Below are 27,494 nucleotides of genomic sequence, written 5' to 3'. Positions count from 1 at the left end.
AAGCAAATTAGAAGCAATAGAAATTAGAATAATATTAATATATTCCCTTTGATAGATAATGCCTGGGAGGGGATATTAGGCAGGCAGGTTATGTTCTCTGTCATGATATGGATAGCTTACTTTTTTTCCTCAATATCTTTTTTTTTCTAATTTATTTTTAATTTGGAGGATAACTGCTTTACAATTTTGTGTTGGTTTCTGCATTACATCAGCATAAATTAGCCATAGGTATCCATATATCCCAGAGAAGGCAATGGCACCCCACCCCATTACTCTTGCCTGGAAAATCCCATGGACAGAGGAGCCTAGTAGGCTGCAGTCCATGGGGTCGCTAAGAGTCGGACACGACTGAGTGGCTTCACTTTCACTTTTCACTTTCATGCATTGGAGAAGGAAATGGCAACCCACTCCAGTGTTCTTGCCTGGACAATCCCAGGCTGCTCTCTCAACTCGTCCCACCCTCTCCCTCCCCCACTGAGTCCACAAGTCTGTTCTCTATGTCTGTGTCTCTGCTGCTGCCCTGCACATAGGCTCAACTGTACCATTTTTCTAGATTCCATATATATGCATTAATATAGGATATTTGCTTTTCTCTTGATAGCTTCCATTTTGTTAATTGTTTGTGCACCACACACACACATATATATATATATATCTGTTTTCCCCATTTTAAACAGTTTTTAAAGATGCAGTACACTAGTCTCTTTTCATCTCCTCCTCCCTTCAGGCAACACTGTGTAGGCTCTTCTTGTTTTACTGTTTGCCATAGCTTCTAGCACTGAGAAGGTACTTAAATACTTGTTAAAAACTGAAAGCACAAACCTTTGGTGAAACACGTAAAACCACAGCACTGTGTCACATGCGCAGCCAGTGTTCAAACTGTGTGTCCTTTTAAAATGAATGAATGAATCACTGGGCAACAACTCAGAAAAAAGGGGGTCTCCTCTGCTGAACCTTGTGGACGCCAAAAGTCCTTGTGGAGGCAGTGGAAAATGAGAGACCCAGTAAGAGGAACAGCCTGAATAAACATGAAATCAGAGTTAAGGGCAGACTGAGAAGAACGTAGAGGGAAAAGAGACAGAGATGGCTTGAGGGACAGAAGAAAATGAAGCACGAGGGGTAATAAAAAAGTCTCACATGGGTGTCAAGCTGCTACAGCCCAGGGTGGAAGTACAGACCTGGCCGTGAAAGACAATCCAAGAGTCTCCAGGCAGAAAGTCAGGTCTGATCAACATGATATGAAGCTTTTGTCCTCTCTCACCCAACCTTCTCTGAGTGAAGGCATTGGGAGCCATGACTTGAGAGGCAGGAGTTTTGAGGTCTAGATTCAACTTTGTGGTGGAACGTTAAGCCAGTCACACCACTTTCCTGACCCTGGGTGACCAGGCTATAAAGTGGAAGGAAAGCTCGCTCAGTATTTTATGCATCTGCCTCCTGTGAGACCTGTATGCAGGTCAAGAAGCAATAGTTAGAACCAGACATGGAACAATGGACTGGTTCCAAAGTTAGGAAAGGAGTATGTCAAGGTTGTATGTTGTCACCTTGCTCATTTAACTTGTATGAAGAATACATCTTGCAAAATGCTGGGCTGGATGAAGCGCAAACTGGAATCAAGATTGCCGGGAGAAATATCAATAACCTCAGATATGCAGATGACACCACCCTTATGGCAAAAAGTAAAGAGGAGCTAAAGAGCCTCTTATGAAGGTGAAAGAGGAGAGTGAAAAAGCTGACTTAAAACTCAACATTCAAAAAACTAAGATCATGGCATCTGGTCCCATCAATTCGTACCAATAGACAGGAAAACAATGGAAAGTAACAAGACTTTATTTTCTTAGGCTCCAAAATCACTGTCAATGGTGACTGAAGCCATGAAATTAAAAGACACTTGCTTCTTAGAAGAAAAGCTATGACTGACCTAGACAGCATATTAAAAAGCAGAGACATTACTTTGCTGACAAAGGTCTGTATAGTCAAAGATATAGTTTTTCCATTAGTCATGTATGGATGTGAGAATTGAACCACAAAGAAGGCTGAGCGTCAAAGAATTGATGCTTTTGAACTGTGGTATTGGAGAAGACTCTTGAGAGTCCCTTGGACAGCAAGGAGATCAAACCAGTTAATCCTATAGGAAATCAACCCTGAATATTCATTGGAAGAACTGATGGCTGAAGCTGAAGCTCCAACACTTTGGCCACCTGATGTGAAGAGCCAACTCATTAGAAAAGACCCTGATGCTGGGAAAGATTGAAGGCAGGATGAGAAAGGAACAACAGAGCATGAGATGGTTGGATGGCATCGTTGACTCAATGGACATGAGTTTGAGCAAGCTCTGGGAGGTGGTGAAGGACAGGGAAGCCTGGCATGGGGTCACAAAGATTTGGACACAACTGAGCAGCCACAACCACTGAGACTTCCTAAGTAGCTCTGAGTTCCCTTCTTTAAAGCACAAAGAACATAGGACTTTCCTGGTGGTCCAGTTGCTAAGACTCCACACTCCCAATTCAGGGGGTCCAGGTTTGATCCCTGGTCAGGGAACTAGATCCTATCTGCTGCAGCTAAGACCAGGCACAGCCAAATAAATAAAAGATCTTTTAAACCACAAAGAACAGACTATTGCTTTGTTACTAAAAATGTTTAAAAGTAGCAAGTGTATTCTCTAGGTTGGGTTAGGAAAGGCTGGCAGCAAGCTGGAAGCTCCTTGGAGGAAAGACTCTCCCATAGTCCCATTTTCAGACCCAAATTCATCATAACACTTCACCACAATTAGGCAAGCTGTTTAGTTGCTCCAAATATCCATCTCTCTTTACAAAGTATCACCAGAGCCTGTCAAAGCAGCACTGAAGTCTCCAGCACTCTCCTCTGTGAATGTCATTCTGGACAGAGGATTGCCATTGTGTTAATTACATTAGCTGGCTCAGGACAACATAATCTCACCTGATTAACACTGTTCCTTCCTCTTCTTTTCCTCCCTTCGGGTCCTCTGCCTGAACCTTTTTGTTCTTCTTTCATTCACTCCCTCATTTATCCTTGGAAGAAATAGTTACTGAGCATTTCCTATATGCCAGGCACTGTGCCAAGTGCTAGGTATATATCAGTAACAAGCCTGGTAAAGCTCTTCCCTTATAGATTTCCTTAATCTTCATCTTAGTTGGAATTTAAAAAAAAAAAAAAAAAAAACAGTGGAAAGATCCTTTAGCCAAAATTAGGGTACTTGTATTCTTATCCCAACTCTGCTAATTTTCCTCTTCAATATATAAAAGAGTGGAATAGGAACAGTTTCTAAGAATCTCATATAGATTTTTTTTCAGTAGCTCCTAACTAGGGTGCAGCTTTCATTTTGCCTCTCTCCTCCCTGCGCATTTATTCTAAACACAGCAGCCAAACTAACCTTGTTAAAATGTTGTCAGATATTGTTACTGCTTTGCTCAAAACCTTCCAGTGGGTCTCACTCAAAATACAACTCAAAGTTCTTACTATGCCTTGGAGGTAGAACACAATCTAGTCCCTAACTACTTTCTAAACTCTTTTCAGGCACCCTCTCCTTCACTCACTCCACCCAGGCACACTGGCCTCCTTGGTGTTTCTTGCACACTCTAAGCATACTCCCCACTCCGGGCCTTTGAATTTGCCTTTCTGATGCCTGGAAAGCTCTTTCTCCCCTCCCTGGAGTTCACAGCGCTCATTTCCTCACGTTCTTCAGTCAGTTTTTCAAAGCTCTCCTTTTCAGAAGGCATTCCCTGGTCTGCCATGCCACAGTTGCCGTCCTCCAATGCTGCTGCTTAGTCGCTCAAGTTGTGTTCAGCTTTCTGCAGCCACGTTTACTGTAGCCCACCAGGCTCCTCTGTCCATGGAATTTCCCAGGCAAGAATATTGGAGTGGGTTGCCATTTCCTTCTCCAGAGGATCTTGGTGATCCAGGGATCGAATCCACGTCTCCTACATTGCAGGCAGATTCTTTACCTCTATTGCCACCTGGGAAACCTGATCTACCCACCCTATGTAAAAGACCATCTCAGCATCGGTCTCTGACCCTTTACCCTGCTTTTTTCTTTTTAATCCTTATTATTGCCTAATACATCATATTTACTTATTTATCTGCCGTCTCCATCTGCTAGAAGATATTCTCCAATGGAAGAGGGATATCTACCTGTTTTATTCTCTGCCGCACACCCAGTGCCTAGAGCAGTGCCTGACTTGAAGTAAATGTTCAATAAGTGTTTGTTGAGTTAATGAAAGAATGTGTCTCCTCTAGTAATAAAATAAGGTCTCAGCGCATGTCATAATTTAGTCATATTTAGAAGGGTTCAAATCTGGCTACTGGGGCCTATAAGGGGTCAATCAAGTACTGGACTTAGGCTACAAAGGATGTTCACCAATAGCAAAAGACCATCAACTGAAGCCAATCCATCATTCCATTAAGGGTTCTGTTTCAGAGTATGGAGTCTAATCACCCTAAGATTAGACTTGAATGCCATTGCTTCTATGCAGCTTCTTGTGGGGAGAAGAGTGGGCATGACTGTCTTTGTTTGACTTAGGCCAGAGAGGTTTGGTCATTTATCCAATGTCATCCAGGCTTTTTAAAGCTGAGAGAAAATAAGAACAAAAATCCCTGACCATGGAGGTCACGGTTTTTATTTTCAAAAGTGACATACACAAGACAGGAAGATCTGGCTATACTCTTTAAGGCATAAGAAATATGTGAGGTATGAAGTAAAAATGAGAAACTTTTACCACTGTAAATCTGAAATGACCATATGTCCCAGAGGTACAAAGTACTAGTTATCTTATGTATTATTACATCCCCAATGCTTGGCACATACTCAGGTTATGTGTGCTAGTTAAATCAAAGTAGAAGCCTCACATTAAACAGAAGCCTACTAGAAAATGGGCAATAATTACTCTCATCTCCTGCAGAGGCCACAGTCTTAGAGCCATTCACACCCATAAACAGCAACACCACATACACACACACACACACACACACACACACACACACACACACACACACACACATACACAGAGCATCTCTTAAAGGAAAAGAAAAACTAGCTGTACACACAGCATCCCTACCTGCCTATAGCTTCCTAGCCAGGTCAGGAGCAAAAACAAAGTTGCCAGCTCACAGTTTACTTCAGTACCTCCACAGGCACAGCAATGACACAGATAGATACAAACATATATGCCTATGTGGACAGAAACCTATTCACAAACCCAAATGTACAAATACACATATACATTTCACATTCACTTCAGAATTAGGCAGGTGTGATAGACCAGTTTATATCCACAGAAATATGTGTGCTTGTCTTTTCCAAGCAAACTCAAGGTGGGCACATAAAGAAGTATAGAAACACATTCACAAAGATAATATTTATTTCAAGGTATGACTGTAAGAAGTAAATGAGATTATGTGAAGTGCACAACAGTGCCTGGTGCATTGAAGGCATACTAATCAAGGTTACTGATAGATAGATAGATAGGAGTAGATAGACAACAGACTGACAATATAAATTTGTATCAGACTCATGTGAATATTCATCTTCAAAGCAAAATTTCCTACTCAGTCACTAGTCAGAATTTCATGGAAGTTCTAAACAACTCATCACTGTTCTGGTGTGGGGGAGCCAAAAGAAAAGGAAGTAATGAGGGGTGTGTGTAACAGCATGAAAAGTAGGGGGCATATTCCTGCTGATAGGAGACCAGTGGACAAAGTTTTCCAGACTTCTTTGCTCAGAGAAAGCCTGAGCTTGGAGAGAAATAAGCTGTTAAGAACTATTCCTGGGAGAATTTTGGAGGCAGCCTCCAAAAACTCAAAAGAAGGAATTCCTAAAGCTACTAGGTAAGAGGGAGGGGTTACCTCCTTTCAGTAGGCTGGGAGAGAGAGAGACCCCAGTGTCCCAACCAGTTCAAATCAGCCAGAAAATCCTGCAGAGGCTATTAATCCACTAAAGTCCGATAGCTTGGAGAAAATCTGATTAACTCCACCTCCCCAGCTGGGCTCTAGAGTGAAATGTATAGCTGGTTTCTGAGATTCAAATAAGCTGGGAAAACAGAGAAGCAGGAGGAAGAAAAAAACAGAGAATGGGAGCAGTAAGTACTGGATACCTGTATGTACAACTTGGCACTGCTGCTATTTTGTAGCAAGCCACAGCCCCCTGAGGCTCTGTTTCCCAAGCTTATGAATGTAAATAAAACAGTCTCCTGCCCAGTAGAAAGAGGACATATCTTGCAGTGAGGCCAGGACTGCTCTCCCTCTAGACTGTGTAAACCGCTCAAGGAATTTCTTCTGTCTTTTCCTGCTGCAGTGGTCCTGGGGAGAGAGGGGGTGGGGAATCTTCCTTTATGGATCAGACTTCTTTCTGAAACCTCTCCTCCCTTCTTTTTTTTTTTTTTTTCTAGAGCCAAACCATACTACTTCAGAGCTCTAAAGAAACTCAGAGATCAAGTTCAATTCTTCCCTTTCAAGATGATAAACTGAGCCCAAAGGCACGTCTGAACTGGGACCCGTGGTGTTTGCTTCACTAACGTACAACTACATTCTTTAAAAATAAAGGCAATATTTTGAAAGACCTCGAGAGATTAACTCCATAACCTCCCCCTCTCCACCACCAACCTGCAATGGAGAGGGGAGACACGGATCTCATTCAGCACTCTAAGCGTTAAACTCAACCCGGAGTCTAACACACGATTGGCCAAACACTGGGAAAGGATCTGGTTTTCGCAGCCACGGTCCAATGAGCGCTTCGAGTGGGAGGGTTTGAAGATACTAAGGAGTTTTTCCCCCCTTTTTTTCTCTCCACCCCCTCCCGTCAGCCATCGCCCGCCACCCCCCTACCACCAATCCCCCACGCCGCCAGTTTGTTAAATTAATGCAGTAAGAAAGTCTGAAGACCTGAAGGAGTCCTGGCCTGAGGAAGATGGGCGAGCTCAGAAAGCCGAGATGCATCTGAAGCCTTGGGCTCCTGAGCCCCGCGGGGTCGCCATGGACCCCGGCAGCCCCTGAAACTTGCCCTGAGCTCTCTCACGTCTGCAGCCCCAAGCAATGGGACACCTCTTCTGCAGCGATCATAACTTATTCGGCGGGGACGAGAGAACAGGGATCGCAAGGCGACAGCGGACGGGTACGCAGGCAGGGTAACGAGATTCTGGGACTCGGTGGTGATGCACCAGCCTGGCACATTCTCCGGGATTTAACTGAAGGCAACACCGTCAATCGCTTCCCCTCGCCCCTAACCCCCTCAGGACAGCCCAGGGGCATAAAGCCCTGACCTCCCTACCCAGGATGCTAACCCAATCTAACGGTCCGAGGCCAGCGCTCTGATCTCCACAGATTTTTTTTTTCCTTTCACGGGCTGGCCGTTTAAACAGAAAAACAGGGGTAAAAAAGAAAATATACCCACCCCAAACGTGCCTCCCCAGCGCCGCAGGGAGCCAACAGACACGCTGGAGTTTAACAAACAGCAATACTCTTCGCACTCCTGAAAAGCAGGGCTGGACGCTCTCCGTGGTGCTGAAACGCTTAAAGGCTGCCTCTGTCCGTGGTACCTAGATCCCCGTTGCTCCGATTTCCCCTGGGGCTCTCCCTCCGCGCCCCTGTTCCCCACCTCCCCTTAGGATTTGGATTATTTTTTTCAGCAGCGCTCGCAGGTTTTGTAAGTGCCAATTTGAAACATTTTTGCCCCCATAACTCGTGGACTACAAAGCACAAGGACCTGAAAAATGTACAGCTTCAATACTCTTCGACTCTACCTTTGGGAGACCATTGTATTCTTCAGGTATGCAATTTTTTACTGACCACATCGCTCTGATGGAAATGGGGGAAAGGAGCATGGAGGCTCTCTGTCCGTGATCCCCTCATTCGGGGGGAGGAGGGTGCTGTATACCGCGGCAATCGGGTCCTTCCATCCCCCGCTCCCTCACCCCCACCCGCCCCCCCCCCCCCACCGCCCGCAGGGTGTCTGGCTTGTGCGTGGAGGTCTGAGACAGTGTCCGCCCTGGCAGCTGTTTGCCTGTTTCTTGCGATTTGTTTGTCCTTCTGCCTTCTACACTCCCTGCCCCATCACTCTCCCCCAAACCCCCTGCATATTGACTCTCACTCGGCTGAGGACTTTAAGGGGAAGCTTTAGGAGTTTCTCAGTTTAATTAGGACTGCATTCTCTCTAACCGCAGTGCCGAAAACCTCAGCTCTCCCGTCTGGGAGCCAAGTGACAACTAGCGGTGACGGGGAAGGTTGCACTCGAACCCACTGGACACAGAACATATTATTTTCTCTCCTTTTTTGTTGTTGTTTTCTTTTTCTGCGGTGTGGGGGTGGGGGTTGTTGCTGAGGCTCAGTGATTGGAAACAATAGCGTTATGACCTCAGGTTGTAAAGCGCTGAACATGGGTGCAGAGGGGAATCTACTCAGGAACAGACTCCGGAACACATTTCTCTTTTGAAACTTTGACTCCCTCCTATCTCCCATTCATCTTTCCAAACTCTGCTTGCTAGCTGCAGATCCTGAACTGATGGACAAGTCTCATTTGTTTTGTTTTTTTAATTTCTGTCTATCTCCAACTCAGAAATGAGTTCTCCCAGCCACCATCTCCTAGGTTAAAATTTTCTGCCCATAGGCTTAGCATTCTTATATTAGCACAAGTGAAAAGTGAAAAATCACCTCTTCAGGAAGCATTGAAATGTACAGTCTTTTCGTAAGTGGGTGAATCATGCCATCTTCAGAGATGGTTATGATAAATTCCATTTACATGAATTGAAAAAAATTAGTCTTCTCCCATGACCTGCAGGGATCATTAATCTTCTTCATTTTAGACGTCTGCCTCTCATGTTTTACCATCACATTGGATTAACAGTCACTTGAAAAATCCACTCTAGGTTATTTTTAAAAATAAGTAAACCAACACATATTAGTCTCTCCCATCATAAATCTGCAGCAAATATTTCTTGTTGGATTTTTTTCATTTTTACATTATAGTGAACTCTGCATATGAATTGTTGGTTTGATTAATCAAGTGTTTGGTTTATTAAATGAATGACACCTCTCTCCAGATTGTAAGGGTCTACACGTGAGCCTCTCTCCATGTATTTCTCTTGGGATGAAGAAAAGACCTCTCTCTTTCTCTGAGATAACCAACGCTAAAGCTTCTAATCTCCAGTTCAAATAATTACTTGATAGGCCATGGTCCTGCCCATAGCTCAGAATACAAATACTCAAGGAATCAAATTTTAAAAGTGCAACAATCCAGGGCCTTGCGAAATGTAGCTACTTTATGGGCTAAAGGGCAGGAAGTATGCTCTGAACAATACCAAATTCTTTCTCTTCTACATACATAGTAGAAGTGGAAAATGCTGTGGAGGTGGAATACTTGGTAACATTTGTATGCAAATTGATTCTGTTTGGCTTTCTGAGACTGAACTGAACCAGAGAGATTAAAGAGCAAATTAATAGGACCAAGCACATCCTCCCTTCCAACTCCTTTTTTTCTTGCTGAACAGTATGTAATGCTTGATTTTTCTTCTCCCAGACATTGTCTTTCACAATAGGGAGACAGTCTGAAAGGTTGGCACTGTAATCATTTAGATAAGGTTAGGAATCCACTGTGTTAATTTTTAAAATTATGGGTGGTGGCTTATTAGGACGCATAACTCCACATCTCCATCCCCTACCTGCGACAAGGCAGACATGAGCTACAATGAATATGGGATATAATGCCATGTGTTTATAAGGAAAGAAGAGTCATGACTATGGAGAGCTGGGAAGGGAACAGTGCTGTTGCACTTTCAAAATACAGAAATGGCTACATTATTTGAGGAATAAAGGTTGTTTTAGAACATGAAACATAAAATAGGAAATATAAGAATTGAACTAGGGAAATACCCTCAGCAATTTTTCAGAGAGATGAGAAAAATAAAAGGGTCACAAGGAGAGAAAGTACTGGCCATGTCTAATTGGCATTTTCATTACTAACTCTCTCATTGTTTAAAGTTTAGGTGAAAATACAGAAGCACTAAAATCTAGGGGCTCAAGAGAATGTATGTAGAGGTAATTGGAGACTTGTTCCCTAGCAGATTCCATGTGAATAACCCTTTCTGCCCCAGGGGACAGGTACCATGTTGCAATGAGCCAATCCAATCATCTCAGGCACCCAGGTAGTCCTTAGATTAAATGAAGGCCAGCTGCTCACCTTGGTGGGGAAATCTGGGGTCTAGGAAAGGAAAGACTCTTGATGACAGAAGTGCTGCTGCAACCACACATAACCAGCAAAATGACAACAGTGACAGCAAAATAAACAAAGCAACACTCAGAGTGAGTGAGGGAGAAGTCTCACAGTGCCGACACAGGGAATGAATGGAGGCCTTAGGAAAAACTGAGCGGAAAGAGATAAGAGGGTACAGGGGGACACACAGCACTGCAGTCCTTACCAACTGTGTCCCTGTAAGTAAAATAAAGGGAGTTGCCTGAAGTTCTTGTCCTGATATTTCAAAAAACCCTGCAGTTCTAAAATTCTATGAGTGATATTCAAGTATTCAATAAACTAAATGCTGTCTCTTTGTTTTTAGTTGGGGATGGGGCTTTATATCCAAACTGGTCAAAAGCAATAAGCAAAGATATGTTTTTGTTTTTGTTTTTAATGGGAGCATATTCCTTTCAAACCTCTTTTTAAGTAGAAGGAAGCTTGATTTGATTCCCAGAGCCCTTACACTGGCTTATGGCTGGGAAAGGGCCCAGAGTGAGCCCCATATTTTCTCACCTTCTGAGTAACTCAAATAGATCCATCGTATATAATCATGTTTCTCGATCTTGGCACTACTGACATTTTGAACATTTTGGAAAATTCTGTGATGTGAGGGCTGAACTATGCATTATAAGATATTTAAAAGTATCTTTGGCATCAATAACCTTCTCTCCCTTAGTCATGACAATCAAAAATGTCTCCAGAAGTCTGGGATGGGAGGAGGGCACAAAATTGCCCACAGTTGGGAACCACTGGTATAGAATGACCAAATATTTAACCTAAGACTCTGATGAACCAATTGTAATGAGGAGGAAAGTATTTTCTTTAAGAAAATGCCCCCTGGAACACAAAAGGCACAAGAGTGAAGCAAACAAAGACCTAGTTTGTGCTTGAGACCGGAATAAAGGCAGAGGAGATAAACCAAGTCTAACCCACGGGTGGTTTTCCCAAAAGATGATCAGCTTTCCTTTATTATCACTTCTGTCTGCCAACCCCTAGGTGTTTCCTTGCACAGGGTTTGGTACTGAATATGGTACTCACTGGCTAAGAAAGGTCATTGAAACCTTGAAGGAAAGCTGTCTCTACCTCACTAGGGTCAAAAGGAGCATAGTAAACAGATTGCTTCATATCTCAGTCCTGAAAAACCACCCAGCTGAAAGGTAAATGAGCTTTCTTCTGAGGTAGTTCTTCAGGCTTCCCATTCTCCAAGCTTGCCAAGAGGAGCAAATGACAACCTGGATCTTTTCCTCCTAAGAGCATAGCTGTATTCCTCCTCAAATCTTACCTGCTGCATTTTGGGCACTGCGGAAAGTGTCGAGGAGCTTCTGGAGTGGGCCAAGGACTTTTTCCCAAGGAAAGATGCCCCTTGGGCCACTTTGCATTAGGGCCAATCAAAATGTCAGTCTACCTTCTTTGGGGGCTCAGGAAGCTTGAGAAAGAGAAAATGTCATGTTTTTCCTTCCTGAGGGACGTTTTGGACAAGAACGCCAACCTGGTACATGGAGTCATGAATCAGCACATAACTTCTGCATACTTACTGGGAATGACCTATCAGGGGACATGGAGGGAATTTATTTTTGAGACCAACTTGTGAAAGAGGCTGCAACCATGCAGTGCCGTGGAAAGAGCAGTTAGGCTACGATTTGAGAGCCTTCCTTGGAGAGTTTGGCTCTTCTCTTATCCTGATGAATCTCTTTCCTTCATAGGGACTCAGTTCTCTTACCAATCCACTCAAACAATTAACTCCGACACCTCTAATATCCCTCCCAACTCACATAAGGTCTTCATAAAAGACAGAGGTCCATTCCCACAAAGGCTCGAGCTGAATTTACCTCAGTGACAATACTGCCTTCTTTCCTACACCAGGCATTTATTTATCTTGTGTTGATGTGCCCAGTCCAAAACTAGGCACTCTGCAGGGGAGACAGAGCTAATAGATGCCACAGTCCCTGTCCTTGCAGAAAGGGGAGACACTGCTCCTTTTAAAGCTCCATTAAATACCTTTTTCCTTCGTCAGAGGGCCCGCAGAGCTCCCCTCCAGACAGTCTGTGCACGCGGCCTGCGACAGCATCACATTTATGTGGGCGTCATTAACTTTATTTCCTTCATCAGCTGGCAGAAGCCAGAATGATTTTTAAGATGGATGGCACTGTCTCCTGCCTGGCCATCTTGACACTATTCTGCAGGTTCTCTGCTCCTTTAGGCAAAGTGGCCTTGGCCTCAAGGGTAGAAGACCCAGGACCCAGAATTTAGCTAGTGGCATGCCCTTGAGAGGGTTTCCTCACCTTTCCAGCCTCACTTTCCCCAGCTATAAAATAAAGAGAATTGACAAATCACTGTCTCTAAAATTAATTTTCCCTGTGCCAGTCAAGGATTATCACCTCCCAATCTCCTTCACAATAGAACAGTTTTGGTAGCAGGGTATTTCAATTATTATAAGAATTATATTCACATTCAAAGATCTAAAAGAATTAAGGACCATAATAAATAATCTCACTCCCTGGAAATTATCCCAATCTGGACATGATCATTGACAGATTCCATAAATATGTCAGTTTCCCCAGAAAATGCTTTGGATGATGAGAAAATACGATGTCTGATCACTATCCTCAGAGATCTGCAGAGAGGCCTGAGAAAGAGACCAAAGGTGTCTATACTTTCATCAGTGATTCTGTTTAGGTTTTTCTCTCCCCTATAAAGCTAAGTTTTTAAAAATTTGTTTACCAAACCCCATCCATTATTAATTTGTTTCCCCCATCTTTATTAACCAAAGATAAACTGCCAGAAATACTGAACATCATGTGATAAGCAATGCCACCACAATGAGTTAACCTAAGAAAATACAAAAGAAAAGGTGTGATGCTTTCTTGTTAGTCTATAGAGCCTTGTCAGAAGTAAATATGCAATTTGATAATCTCTGAAATGTTTAAAATGGATTCTGAGTCCTCATTACTATTTCATAAACCCTCTAGGTACTCAAGGACTCCATTTGGGAAATATTAGATTTGAATTATTCTATATGGCTCCAAGAAAAGAACTGGAATTAATAGATAAATATATTTTTAATGCACACACACAAATTCTGTTTTAACGTAATTCAGAACCTTCTGACAGATCATTCAACTGTGTACCGGCTGCCTCAGTTGTAGTGAGGGTCCCTGTCAGTGGAGGTATGCAAGCAGAGACTGGAAATCCACCTCCCAGGAGGGATGCGGAAGGAATTCGAGCTACTTTTGTGAATTGGGATTTGTAATTTGCTGCAGAAAAGTAAATGAAATACAGGTCAGAGACAAATCTTTCCCCCGCTCCTGATCTCCAAATTATGATCTGATCTCTGTAAATTTTCCGAGTCATGCCATGAATACACATCCACTCATGCCTTTTCCTTCTCTGAAATGGCTTGGATAATAAATTGAGCGATGAATACACACATATACACACAAACTCATATGCGACCAAGGAAATCACCTTGATTATGTAAGACTCTGGCTTTAAGAAACGAGAAGGACCTCAGAAATAAGACAGTGTCAGAGCCAGAAAGACCACCAGAAAATTCACTGGTTCACGGACCAGTCCTCGGGCACAGATGGTGTTCACAGGACTGAATGGATGAAGGCCTCGCAGCCCTGAACTCCAGCTGTCTCTCCTGAACCAACTCCCTGTTCAGCCTCACACAACTGAAAACACCATCAGGCCAGCCAGGAAATTCATTCAGAAAGCACATTAGAGGGGAACAATGCCCTGAGATGCTGGGGAGAGGGGCTGATATGCACAGTGCCTATGCTTTGTAGTGCAAGCCCTTATGAGGGGTGCTAAGGCCCTGATGCTTTTGAAACTCCGTATAAAGGATCCCTGTGTGGTTTTCTGAAGTTGATATTGTCCGAATCCCCCGAGGCTAATTCAGTGCAATTAGATTACCACTCTCTGCTTTTGAATTCGGCTGTTTTTCAGTGTCTGTTGCTAAATGAGTTTACCGTCTTAACGAGGAGCTGCTGACAGTCATTATCCCAGCCATGAAATGGGCAGCGTTCTCTCTTGCCGCGTATACTGGGCAACCCCAGGCCCCTAGAGAATAAGCCTCTGCTCCCTGGCTCTCGAGGTCCAGTCTCCATCTCCCACCCATTCACGCCCAGAGAATCATATTTTGCTAGAATCATGGGGACTTGGGGCAGTTCTGTAATTCAACAGCTCTCACATCTAGCTATGAGGGGCTTGTCAGGCTTACAGCTTCCCACCATCATACTAGACTCACTAAAACAGCATCTCTGAGGATGGGGACCCAGAAACCTCTAAAGGTAACAGGAGTCACTAAGTCAGAGCTTCTCAAACTTCAATGTGTGTGGATCCCCTGAGGATCTCATTAAGATGCTGATTCAGACTCAGGAGATCTGGGGTGAAGCCTGAGAGTCTGCATTTCTAGCAGCCCCCAGATGATGCTTCTGCTTCTGTGGACCACAGGTTTGAATAACAAGGCTCTAAACCATTCTGACCAGGGACTCGACATAGACCAATCCGTTTATCTTGCAGATCGGGAGAGAACAAATGACTTCCTCAAGAGTGAATGTCAGCCCACCCAAGGCCCTACACAAATGTGCTCATCCCCCAAACTTATTCCTCAACTACCCGTTGTGCCCTGGACTCTGCTCCTGTGCTTTCCTTCCTTTGACCCTTTCACATGCTGTGATCCCTCATAAACATAAACATGCCCCTTAAGAAGGGTTCCTCAAGAAACTATTTGCATCTCCAAACTAGGGGGATAATCCTAGTACACCAAAAATTCTCATTCACACAGCTGGGAAGTACAATTGTGTGATGGGTGGATGAAGAGAAGGGGCACCTGAGGAACTGGCTTTGAATGCTGGCACCAAGGGGCCCTGGACCACAGCAGTGAGTCTATAGGGATTGATGGGAGAGGCAGATCAAAGGTGATCAGAAGGAGGGAATCTGTGCTTTCTTTCTCCAAGGATGATCGCACTGACAAGTCTTCCTGTGGACATTGTACTATTAACTCTGCATAACTGGAGGCTTCTTTAGGACTCCCCAGATGTTCAGAGACTGCAGTCCCTTCTGTCATCTGTCTGATCTCAGAGCAATGTCCTTCCTTTCTTCCCATCTAGCCCTTTAACCTGTCATCCTTTCCAAAAAGCATATTAGTATCTTACACATCTAATAGAGTGACTGTCAAGATCTTCAGCCTTTGAGAGCTGCGTGTTTACTGCTCTGCGCTCAGTTCTGCTACACTCCCCAGCTCCAGAGGAATGCGGCAAGGCTGCTGCAACCCTGGCTGCCAGAAGACTTGCGGGGTTCTCTTACAAGAGCACTTCACAGCCTATAGAGTGTTTCACACCTGCATTCCCATATGAGCTTTCCAACCACCTTAAAAAAATAGATATAAGGCAGTGGCTAGTATCCCCATTTTAGAGTCAAGAAAACCGAGACTTGGAAAAGTGACTTCCCTAAGACACACAGTTAATCTCAGGGCTACGTCAGATTCAAATACAAACTTCCTTCCTCCTAGCTCACCACACTGCCTCTTTCTTCTTAAAGTTGGTGTATATATATATATATATATCCCTAACCTACAGCTGGAATATCTGCATCCTTAACATGTAGGTACGCTGCCCTCCCTAATAGGTACCCCTCTTTATATATTCCTCTCAAGGTTGCAGCCCCCGTGAACTGATACGGCTATCAGACTAATAGCCTCCACCCTCTACCAGAGGGCCATAGGGGTTATGAGCTGGGAATTTCCCATCAGGGTTTTGATTTGACAGAGTTATTGTCTTCAGATTCTCAGCCAGATAGGTATTTCTTTCTCTCTTCTTAACCTTTTTAAATTGTATGATATATATATGTTCTCTTTTTTAAAAATGCTAATACTAGACTTAAACCTAAAATCCCCTTTGATGATGATCTCCAGGTCCCTCCCAGCTTTTATTTCTTCAAGAGGTAACCTACTTGATAACTTTTATTCATATATGTATATATATACACACATATATATAAATATACACACACAAAGGGATAGTATATATAGTTCAATAGTTATACATACATGTTTAAATATATATTGAAATCTATTGAACTATATATACTATCTATTGAACTGTATATACCATTCATTGAAATATATATGCTATCATTTCATGGAATCAAATTGCCCATATGATTCTGCAACTTACTCTGTTCACATATCAGCATGTCTTGGAAAGCTTTATCTGTTGAGGCAAACATCTCCACCTCATTCTTTTAGCTACTGCAGGACATATGTTATGGATATCCCACTGTTTTCCAGCCACTTCCGTGTTGATGTACATTTCTACTTTTTTCCAGTTTTTCCACTGAAATCAGTGCTGCAATAATCACAGTGAACCTACATCTTTGTGAATGAACACAGGCCATTTTTCCAGGCAGATAACAAGAACAGAAACGGAATTGCTGAGGCACAGAGCTAGCACATCGTTTACGTTAACAGATACTGCAGGCGGGCATCCCTTCCTTCCTTCCCTTACGATGCTCCATCTCAGCCTTGACTGCAACCACTCAATACCAATCGTTACTATTTATCAAGTGTTTATTGAATACTAGATGCTGTGCTAACAACATCATGAGCCTCATGTCACAAATCCTTAGACACAAGTATTATTATATTCCCGTATTACAGGTGACAAAACTGAGGCATAAATAGGTTATATAGTTTACCCAAGGTAAGGCAACTCATAAGAAGCAGAGCTAGGATTCAAAGATAAGTCTGACTGCAGAAAACACTCTCTTAACCATTATACTGCTACTGTTATTCCAAGAATGAACCTGGGAGGAAAAGTGGGGAGGAGACTGAACTGGAAGAGGAAGATGGAGGCAAAACAGAGATGAGTTTGCTTCTTCAAATAATCAAAAGCTCATCTCCTGCAGGTGGTTCTAGATATAAAGTTAACATACATCCATAAATGGATGTGAGTGCTTAATCTCCACCCTTCACAGGGGAGGAATATTACACTACCTTCCACCCTGGGCAGAAAGCATGTGGTTAGAGCTCTGTCTTAGGGTAGAGATGGATCCCTGCAGTACAGCCATTCTTTGTCCCCTAATCACTCCACTGAAAGAGCTATCAGGGATGATAGGAGAGAACGACTGAGCAGGGAGGCAAGGAAAAAAGGCAGCATAATCTCAGGCTCATCTTTTTCTTTTTTAATTGCCGGTCCCTGGAATTCAGACCAAAGACCTTTTCAAGCCTCATGCTCTAACCTCCAAATACACAGGATTGAGGATACCCAGTTTCCCCTCACCTTCTGTATAAAAGGTTGGAGAGGCAGCCCAGTCTCCAGCATCGGAGACCTCACCACAAACTCGGGACCTGCTGCTCCCAAAGCAGACCCCAAGGGCTTCTCACAACACCTCTAGGCCAGGAAAACATACCCAGATGAGGGCAGGGAGCAGAACGGGGAGAGGCAGCAAGGGCCGGGCCAGCTCTCCTTTACAAGCAGGAGCATCACTCTAGACAAGGCCCGTGGGAAACCCAAACATTGTGTCTCAGACACCTATTCCCAGCAGCCATCTGAGTGACGCCAGAGACAATTCTGAATGTGTCACTAGCAGGCATGTTGCCAGCAGGAGAAAAAAACACAATAGAAATAAAGTCTTCTCATGTCAACCTCCTAATGTTAACTTTTGAAATAAACTTGCTGTTTCATCTGTTTACATTCTAAACATTATACATGTTTGCCATAAAATATTTAAACCACAAAGGGAGATATGTTTAAAGCTAAAAGACACAGAAGTCCTACTCCCTAAGGTAAATCACTTAACAATTCAATATTCATCTTTCCAGATAATCTTAATAACATGATAATGACAAGAAGCCTTTCTAAAATTTGAATATGTATTAACTCATGCAATCTTCAGAACAATCCTGTAAGGATATACTATTATTCATCCCATTGTATAGATGAAGTTACAGATGAGGAAACAGAGAAGTTTAGTAATTTTCCTAGGGCTGCCCAGCTTAGAAATGGCAGTGCCAGACTGAAATCCAAGCACTGCGACTTCAGAGTCTTTAACTGCTGTGCTACAATCCTGAGCTGTTTCTGTTTTACAAAAATAGGGTTATACTAAACGCTATGCGCTGCAGCTTCCCTTTTCTCACCCAGCAATACCTTGTCAGTACACATACAGATGGATCTCATTCATCTGTGCGTTTATGCTGCCCTTCGCTGAGAACACCAGGCTCTAGTAGGACCCCACTCTCAGCTTGCCACAAAACAGCCACCACTTCCATTTCCAGCTCCTTCACTTCACATGAACCAAATTCTACTTCAACCGAATTTCTCGGTCTGTTACATGGCCATTGTTCTCATCTCTGTAGTTTTCTCCCATTGGTCCCTAATGTACCTTAAATCTAGAAAGATCCCTCCCTCATTTTTGCCCTGAAAGGCACACCCACCAATTCTGGATTCAAGTTCATTTGATTTTTGAAACCTGTCTCTGTCACTTCCTAGCTGTATTATCTTGGCAGTTTGCTCAACCCTTCTGAGCCTCAAGTTCCTCATCATAAAAAATGGAGAAAACTTTGCCAATAGACAAATGCAGTCACCTTTAAGCACTTTTTCTGAGCAGAGCACAAGCCCTTAGTGAATCCCCTCTCCACTTGTCTCAGATCCTATCCACACCTCACGAGCCACCACTAACAACACCTCCTCCATGAAGCAACCCCAGACTGCCACCATCCCTACCCAGAACTGGGCATGGATTCTCCTTCCTAAATCTCCTCAGAAATGTAGGCATTATCTTCAGCATTCAGTTTGCACACTGTAGCCTTACAAACATTTGGGTGCCCTTCTACTTGTTCAGTTGGACTATAAGCCCTTCAAAGACTAGGGACTTAATGGGTTTCTTGGTTCATGTGAAAGGCCAACATGAAGAAAAGGTGCTCACCAGAGTTTTCAGCTTGCTCCATTCCCCTCATCGATAGTATTAACCCAGTGACTCATGTATGTCAGATATTCAGGTCTTGTTGAATTGAATTGTTTTGTCCCCATATACCTGCTCCCTTCCTTCTCTTATTGGCTCTGCTGAAGCCCAGGACCAGGAGGCTTCCAACCAGTCAATGCAATGCACTGCTATGTCTCACAGTGACACATTTTTTGCTCCAAGAAATGAGTCACAGTGAGAGTGAGCTAGACATACAGCTCAACCCTGGCTCGAGAGCTGTTGCAGAGAGTTGTTTAGCCTTATCCTTGCTGTCTAGGATGTCCAAACTCTGGGCCTCTCAACACATCTGTACCATTGCACATATGGCTGCTTCCCACAGTGGCCTGGGTCCGCAGAGAGACCCCTTTCCATAAGACAAGGCAAACTTTTGAAAATGGCCTTCAGTTGTGCAGGAAACACAGACCTCACTGGAGCCAGTTTTTGTGATGTGACCTAAAACATCTAGTAGAAGAGGAAAACTCTTGACAGAAGCCAAGAAAAGATTGCATCATGCCCAAAGAGAAGGGTCTTGGAGGAGTTCACTGAAAATGCCCTGGAATATGAAAAGCTACACCTCCTGACAAAGAGGGTGACAAGGTTCAGTAAAAGAGTCAACCTCCACACCACCTCGATTGGACAGCCTAGAGATTAGAGCAAAATTTTCCTCCCTCTGAAAGCCCTGCTGTGACTTTGTAACTGAGTCTCAGTTTCTCTATCCCTAAAATAAGATTGGACTTCATAAACATCCCAGGTCTTTCCATCTGTCATTGCATAATTCTTAAGTTAAGTTGACTCCCGCCATTAAAAACTCTGGCTTGGCATCAGTCAAACATGTTTTGGAATCCTTGTTAAACCACTTATGATGGTATGAAAAAAAAGAAAGTGAAGTCGCTCAGTCATGACTGACTCTTTGCAACCCAATGGACTGTAGCCTACCAGGCTCCTCCATCCATGGGATTTTCCAGGCAAGAATACTGGGGTGGGTTGCCATTTCCTCCTCCAGGGGATCTTCCCGACACAGGGATTGAACCCAGGTCTCCCGCATTGTAGGCAGACGCTTTACTATCTGAGCCACCAGGGAAGTCCAAATGTGAGGGTATACCACTCTATGACTTGGAGCAAGATTGTTTTTAAGATGTCTAAGCCTCAGTTTTCCTCATCTGTAAAATGGCAATGATAATTATCCTTCCCTGCCAAATCACCCTAAGAATTCAACAGGAAAAGACATGTAGAGTGGCAGCAATGCAGGTGCAAAGCATTGTGGGATCATAAAGAAGAATCTGACTAACTGCCTGGGGGCTTCCTTGGTGGCTTACTTGGTAAAGAATCTGCCTGCAATGCAGGAGACCCAGGTTCAATCCCTGGGTCAGGGATTGAAGCTCCCCTGGAGAAGGAAATGGCAACCCACTCCAGTATTCTTGCCTGGAAAATCCCGTGGACAAGGAGCCTGGCAGGCTATGGTCCATGGGATCACAAAGAGCTGGACATGACTGAGCAACTAATACACACACAACTCTGGCTAGGGTTGGGAGGGGGGCAGGCGTGGTGCCGTACAAAGTTGAAGACAATTTAAATAGGAATCAAGGCACTTAAACTGGGCCATAAAGAATGACTAATTCACCAGGTGACAAAGAGGGCCAAGAGAGGATGATACAGGCAGAGGAGAAGGGCTTATAGAAAGGGGAAACTGGAAGATGGGGAGTTCAGGAACACTGGATGGGCCAGCTATCTCCCACGACCTAAGACTCAGCCCAGCCCTGCTCTGCCCTGTTCTCTCCCTATGGGTCTTCCATCATTCAGAAGCAAGGCTGAGCAGGGATTTCTTCATCGTCTAAAAAATATTTATTGACTTCCTACCATAAACCAGTAATCTTTCTACATTTGGGGGACAGATACGGTGATGAGCAGAAGAGATGTGGTCTTTGCTCTCACACAGCTTAACTTCTAGAGGTGAGACAAAGAAACAACCCAGGAAATCAAAGAATTTCAGGTCATGATCAGTGCTCCAAACCCAGTCAAACAGGAGAATGGGACAGAGGAGGGTTCACTGGAGTCCACCAGAGGGCACCTACACTTTCACATGCTCTCTCCCTTAAAGCTTACATCACAGGGAAGTGGGAAAGGGCTGTTTCCTTTTACCGATGAGGAAACTGAAACCCTGAGAGGAGGAGTGATTCATCTACAGTCTCAGTCAGTAAATGCCAAAGGCAGATGACCTCACTTCATGCAAAAAAGTCAAAAATACTGAGAAAAAATAATTAAATCGGGGGGAAAGCAAGAAGCAAAACAGTATGTATAGTAGGATCCCATTTTTATTTTTTTTTTAATGTTTCATTGTTCTCACATGGGAAAAAAGTCTAGAGAAATGGACCCAAAACTGTTTATAGTTGTTATTATCTATTGAGAATGAGACTATTGGGTGCTTTTATTTCTTACATTAAATATTTTAGTAATGCTTGGATGTTTTACAACAATATTTATTACTTTTGAAAGCTGGAAAGTATTAAAAAAAAGAAAGAAAGAAAGAAAGAGGATATCAGAAAGCATGGACAGAAAAATAAACCTGGAGCTCACCTTAATAAACAGACAGCCTCTACCAGGTGGGGGAAAAAGACATTTGGAGAAAGGTGAACATGGGCCCAGTTGCTTGGTATCTTCCAAGTAAAATCGAGCCTAGGGGCTGAGACAGTTTGGGGTTTCTGAAGGAATTTTTTCAAGCAAATGGAAGATTTTCCTACTGAAGTCATTGTGCTGGAAGCAAAATGTCATTGGAAAATGGAAGCCAGAGTTACATTAGAGATTTGGGTTTTTACAACAAGTGATGGTTGGAATATATTTTCATCAGAGTGACTAGAGCCCTGCACAATTCTGTATGTAATATCATAGCATCCTCTAGGTCATTAAAAAAAAAAAAAAAAACACCACGTAGGGAAAGAATTTTCTGACCCCATTCCTTCAATTCCCAGGGGGAAACTGAGGCCAGAGGGAAAAGTCAACCCTGAATCAATGTCCAGCCCTGACAAAGACCAAGACCTCTAACTCTCTTCACATTGGGATGATTTTCCCTAAAATTTCATGATTGTCCCACTGATAGTATGTAACATAGATTTCAGTGGTTCAGGATAATTTTGTTATACTTATCATGAATTTTATTTTCCTAGGTACTAGAATTATCAATTTCATTATCATCAGTCAGTCAGTTCAGTCGCTCAGTCGTGTCCGACTCTTTGCGACCCCACGAATCACAGCACACCAGGCCTCCCTGTCCATCACATCTCCCAGAGTTCACTCAAACTCACTGCCATCGAGTCAGTGATGCCATCCAGCCATCTCATCCTCTGTCGCCCCTTCTCCTCCTGCCCCCAATCCCTCTCAGCATAAGAATCTTTTCCAATGAGTCAATTCTTCGCATTATAATACTGAGAGTTTATTTTAAACAACAAAAAAAGTCAAATTAAAAAGCAATTAAATCACAGTATATGAATTGGACAAAACCTGTCAGATGATATGCAACTGATTTGGGCTTGGGGAGTACTGTACCCTATCATTCTATCTTGGACAGTGCTATTGTTTTAACTGGAAATTGCCAGTAAGACTTGTGAGATTGGGTAGGTTCTGAGCAAGGCTTAACTTGAAGTCCCAAACAGCTTCTCAGAGTGAATCATAGACATGAGCTGCTATCTGAATTCAAATGGTTGGGGAAAGATGGCACATTTGGGTAAAAAGCAGGCAATTTGGCCTGGCAGAACACAGCGGGGATGAGATCACCAACGAGTGTCTATTGAAGCTACTTTCATAGGTTTCCATCCCCTTCTTATGTAAGAATGACATCTGTGACTCCCAACCCTGTGCCTGACAGACAGGAATTCCTCTAAATAATACCTATAGTTAATAATTTTATACAAAGCATGCATTAAGAACCTACAATATGCCAGGAACTGCTCTAAACGTTCCACATACATTAACTAATATTTACAGCAGTCCTCTGAAGTAAGTACTAGTTTCATACCCCTTTTGTGGATGAGGAAACTGAGACAGGGAATCTTCCCAATCTGGATGCCTGTAGGCCAGCCACCTTGCCAATCCAATACAAAGTCTTCATAAGACATCTTACAAACCTCTCCAAAAATGTGGTGGGGCAGGGGGGAAGAAACAGAGCCTCTGAGGCAGAAAACTGAGAGGCCTTCTCCAAACACTGCCTTTGCCAGTGAGGAAAGGAGGTGAGGAGGAGCTGACAACACCCTTCCCCTCAGATCTGCTGCTCTGATTTCCCTTCCATCTATCACCATGGGGTTTATGAAGAGATGGAAAAAAAAAAAAAGTAAGGAATAGTACTGGGCAAGGAATAAAAGGGGGGGACAAGAAGGGAGAGAAAAAGAGAGAGAAAAGAAGAAAGAAGAAAGAGCACTTATCTTGGGTCCACTCTGGGTGGGTTTGGCCAAGAACTCACATGGGAGTCTCTTTCCCTCCCTGGACCACAGTATTCTAAACTGTAAAATGGATGGAGGGACTGTACTAGATGACTTTTAATGTCTCTCTCAGCTCTATCATTCTAGGATTTAGAAACAAATGAAGGGAGAGGAAAACCTAGAAGCCCAGGAGGGGAGAGGAATGTTGGTGGGAAGAAGCAAATGCTAAGGAGGAATAATGAAAGGAGGAGGAAACAAGAGGAGGAGAAAGGAAGGCATTTCCCAAAGCAGGTGACATCTGCTTATTTCACTGAAAAAGGAGAAGGAAGAACTTTCACATCAAGAATTACAATAAAAGCTTTATTCTCAGGCAGCCAAGTCATGTCTCCCACCAGTGAGTCATGGCTGATGTTGTTGGGAGCCATAGCTGATGTTGGTGAGAGGCATGGCTGGTGTTAGTGAGGGGCATGGCTGGTGTTGATGAGGGGCATGGCTGATACTGGTGAGGGCCATGGCTGATGTTGTTGGGGGCCATAGCTGATGTGGGTGAGAGGCACAGCTGATGTTGGTGAAATGTATGGTTGATGTTGGTGAGAGGTATGGCTGGTGTTAGTGAGGGGCATGGCCGGTGTTGGTGAGGGGCATGGCCAGTGTTGGTGAGGGGCATGGTTGGTGTTGGGGACCATGGCTGATGTGGGTAGGGGGCATGGCTGATGTTGGTGAGAGGCATGGACAAGGCTGGTGAAGGGCATCACTGATGTCTGAAAAACAGGGGCCTAAAAGGAGCCCTGAAAGGAGGGAGGATTGGCTTGCTCTCTGTGTCTAAGAAGGACAGCCCTTCCTTGGGAATGAGCAACAATGATCAGTATACTCCCAGGTTCTAGAAGTCTTAGGGAAATGACTAGAGAATACGTCCAAGGGAGCCACAGCTGCAACATTACCACACAGTGCCTATGAGGATGCAATCCTGAGAACCACTGAACAGAGAAAATCCCAGGCCAGAAAGAAATCTTCTTAGATCATTTTTTCCAATCTCCTGCCTCTAAGCATCTCTTCCCTAACTGCCCTGTGCCAAAGGACTCAGCACCGAATGACATTCAGTCCTATTCTTTCATCTTTTCATAGCTGTCTGAGCCAACCCACGCACTGAGGTCCTTGAAGACAAAGAGAGTGCCTCCAACTGATTGGATATATGCTTAATCTACATGGCACATGCTGGGCACACAGTGGGCCCTTCACACCCATCTGATAATTGATCAATAGGGTAAATGGTTCTAGTCTCTCTCTCAATAACATCTATATTGTTGCTTAAGATTACAATCTAAACATACTTCGTTTCATTCAGTCCACTATCTACCCCTGTTCCAAAGTCCAATCTGTCATTTGCTTGAGGGGACACCTAGGTACCTGCCTCTGCAGAAGTGAGCTAGAGTACCTACTCTGCAGGTGACATCTCCAAATCTGGAAATGACCTCCAGGAAGAAACGAACAGATAGGCTCACTCTATAAAAAGAGAAGCACAGGTGCAGATAAATTTTTTAAAAACCATAGATAATTGTTCACATTCACATATAATGAACAGATTCCTGGCTAAGCAATTTATCTGAATGTTTTACTCTTCCAACAAACCTTAAATTAGAATTAAGTATTCCTAGTTTCCAGATGAAGAAACTGAGGGTCAGAGAAGATAAGCAACTTTCAAGGCCACACAATAAGTAGTAAACTCATGACTCTGGCCTATTCCCTGACTGATTTATCCTTACAGTATGAAACTGAGTTCAGCCTGTGTGTGAACACTTCCAGAGGCAAGAAACTCACCATCTCCTTGGGTAGTCTCTTCCATTACCTGATAGCTCAAATGGTTAAAATATTCTTTCCTCACATTGGGCAGCCACTTCCCACTCTGAAAGTCCCATCTGCCTTCCCTAGTCACTTGGAACAAGTCAGTAGCCTACAGAAGGTACCTAAACTGTGGAACCAGAAGGATCAGGTTCTATTCCTACCCTACCACCTACTAGCCATGTAACTTTCAACCAAGTCACTTCTGCCATCTGTGCCTTGGTTGCTTTATCTGGGTGACAGGAACACAAATATAACCTCATGTAGTGCTTTAGAGAAGAAGGCATAAACAATGTCTGCAGAGGGCTTGGTTCAGTGCCTGGCAAACAGTAAATATCCAAGAATATTATTTTACTAAGTTGAGTCTCTCTTTCCCATGACAGCCCTTCAGAGATTTGTTAAAAAATGATCTCTCTGTCTAAGTTTTCTCTGAGCCAAACACCCACAGGTCTTTAATTATTCCTTACAGGTCAATTCCAAGTTTGTTTACCAGCCCAGTTGTTCCTTTCTGGACCTGCTCCAACCTGTTAATGTCCCTCTTAAGATGCAGGACCTGTGATGGAAAATAATAAATTAGCCAAGATGTGAAGTACGGTCCACATCCAGTATTTCTTGCCATATCAGCTTCTTTTAGCCTTTAGGTTTTTCTGAAGTTCTTCAGAATTGTCAGGTGTAATCTAGACTAGCATAAGATTTTAATGAAGAATATTTGAGTCTTACCAACGAAGATTTTTATTTTTATTTGTAATAATGGCTAAGATACTAAGCAGTTTTTATCTAGCACGACATCAACACCTGATTTTCTCCTTTAATTACAACCACCCTAGGAGCACTATTATTAACGCTATTGTACTGGCAAAAAATTTAAAAAACAGATTTGAAGAGGTTAAGTAACTTGCCCAAGATCACACAGCTACATGGTAGAACCAGATTTGAGTTCGCCATGATATCCTACTTCCCATTGCAAGTGTTTATGGTATACTCAGAAAACGAAGATCATGGCATCTGGTCCCATCACGTCATGGCATATAGATGGGGAAACAGTGGAAATAGTGTCAGACTTCATTTTGGGGGGGCTCCAAAATCACTGCAGATGGTGACTGTAACCATGAAATTAAAAAACGCTTACTCCTTGGAAGAAAAGTTATGACCAACCTAGATAGCACATTCAAAAGCAGGGACATTACTTTGCCAACAAAGGTCCATCTAGTCAAGGCTATGGTTTTTCCACTGGTCATGTATGGATGTGAGAGCTGGACTGTGAAGAAGACTGAGCGCCAAAGAATTGATGCTTTTGAACTGTGGTGTTGGAGAAGACTCTTGAGAGTCCCTTGGACTGCAAGGAGATCCAACCAGTCCACTCTGAAGGAGATCAGCCCTGGGATTTCTTTGGAAGGAATGATGCTGAAGCTGAAACTCCAATACTTTGGCCACCTCATGCGCAGAGTTGACTCATTGGAAAAGACTCTGATGCTGGGAGGGATTGGGGGCAGGAGGAGAAGGAGACAACAGAGGATGAGATGGCTGGATGGCATCACTGACTCGATGGACGTGAGTCTGAGTGAACTCTGGGAGCTGGTGATGGACAGGGAGGCCTGGCGTGCTGCGATTCATGGAGTCGCAAAGAGTCGGACACAACTGAACAACTGAACTGATTATATACAAATATTTTCAGGGATAAAAATGGAATGTGACATAGGCAAAAGACATAAGCAGGGCAGTTTAATAGCAAATGAAATGTATTGCACCAAACTATGCTGAACTGCCAAACCACACTGTCACAGAGATCTCTCCTTCTCCCCTCCAGCACATCCCAGTGCCTAGGGCTTCTTGGGTAATATGCATTAAAACAGAAAAAGGAAAAAGAAGTGGTCACCTCTCTTCTTCAGCTTCCACTTACTCACCATTGCCTTCAGCGCTGGCCACTAGCAGACTTCCCCTTATGAGGAATTCATCTTCAGTGAGGAGCCAAGCTGCTGATCCTGAAGGAGGGAGGGGTCCCTTGACACTGCTAGAGCCTTTCTGCCTTAGAAACATTCATACCC

The 27,494-nt window shown here is 43.5% G+C and overlaps 1 protein-coding gene across 1 annotated transcript in view; it reads left to right on the top strand.

The window, feature by feature from the left end:
* Positions 1–6,857: 6,857 nt before the first annotated feature.
* The window catches only part of GLRA1 (glycine receptor alpha 1), a 106,730-nt gene continuing 86,093 nt past the window's right edge, over positions 6,858–27,494 (top strand). The window contains exon 1 of the mRNA XM_060415937.1: positions 6,858–7,777. Within this exon, the coding sequence (XP_060271920.1) occupies positions 7,722–7,777 (56 nt within the window). The 5' untranslated portion in view covers positions 6,858–7,721. The remainder of the gene's footprint in view (positions 7,778–27,494) is intronic.

The sequence above is a fragment of the Ovis aries genome, chromosome 5 (assembly GCF_016772045.2).
Source record: "Ovis aries strain OAR_USU_Benz2616 breed Rambouillet chromosome 5, ARS-UI_Ramb_v3.0, whole genome shotgun sequence".
Lineage (NCBI taxonomy): Eukaryota > Metazoa > Chordata > Mammalia > Artiodactyla > Bovidae > Ovis > Ovis aries.
Note: the sequence above shows the minus strand (reverse complement) of the source record. Positions and strands in the feature narration are given on the sequence as shown.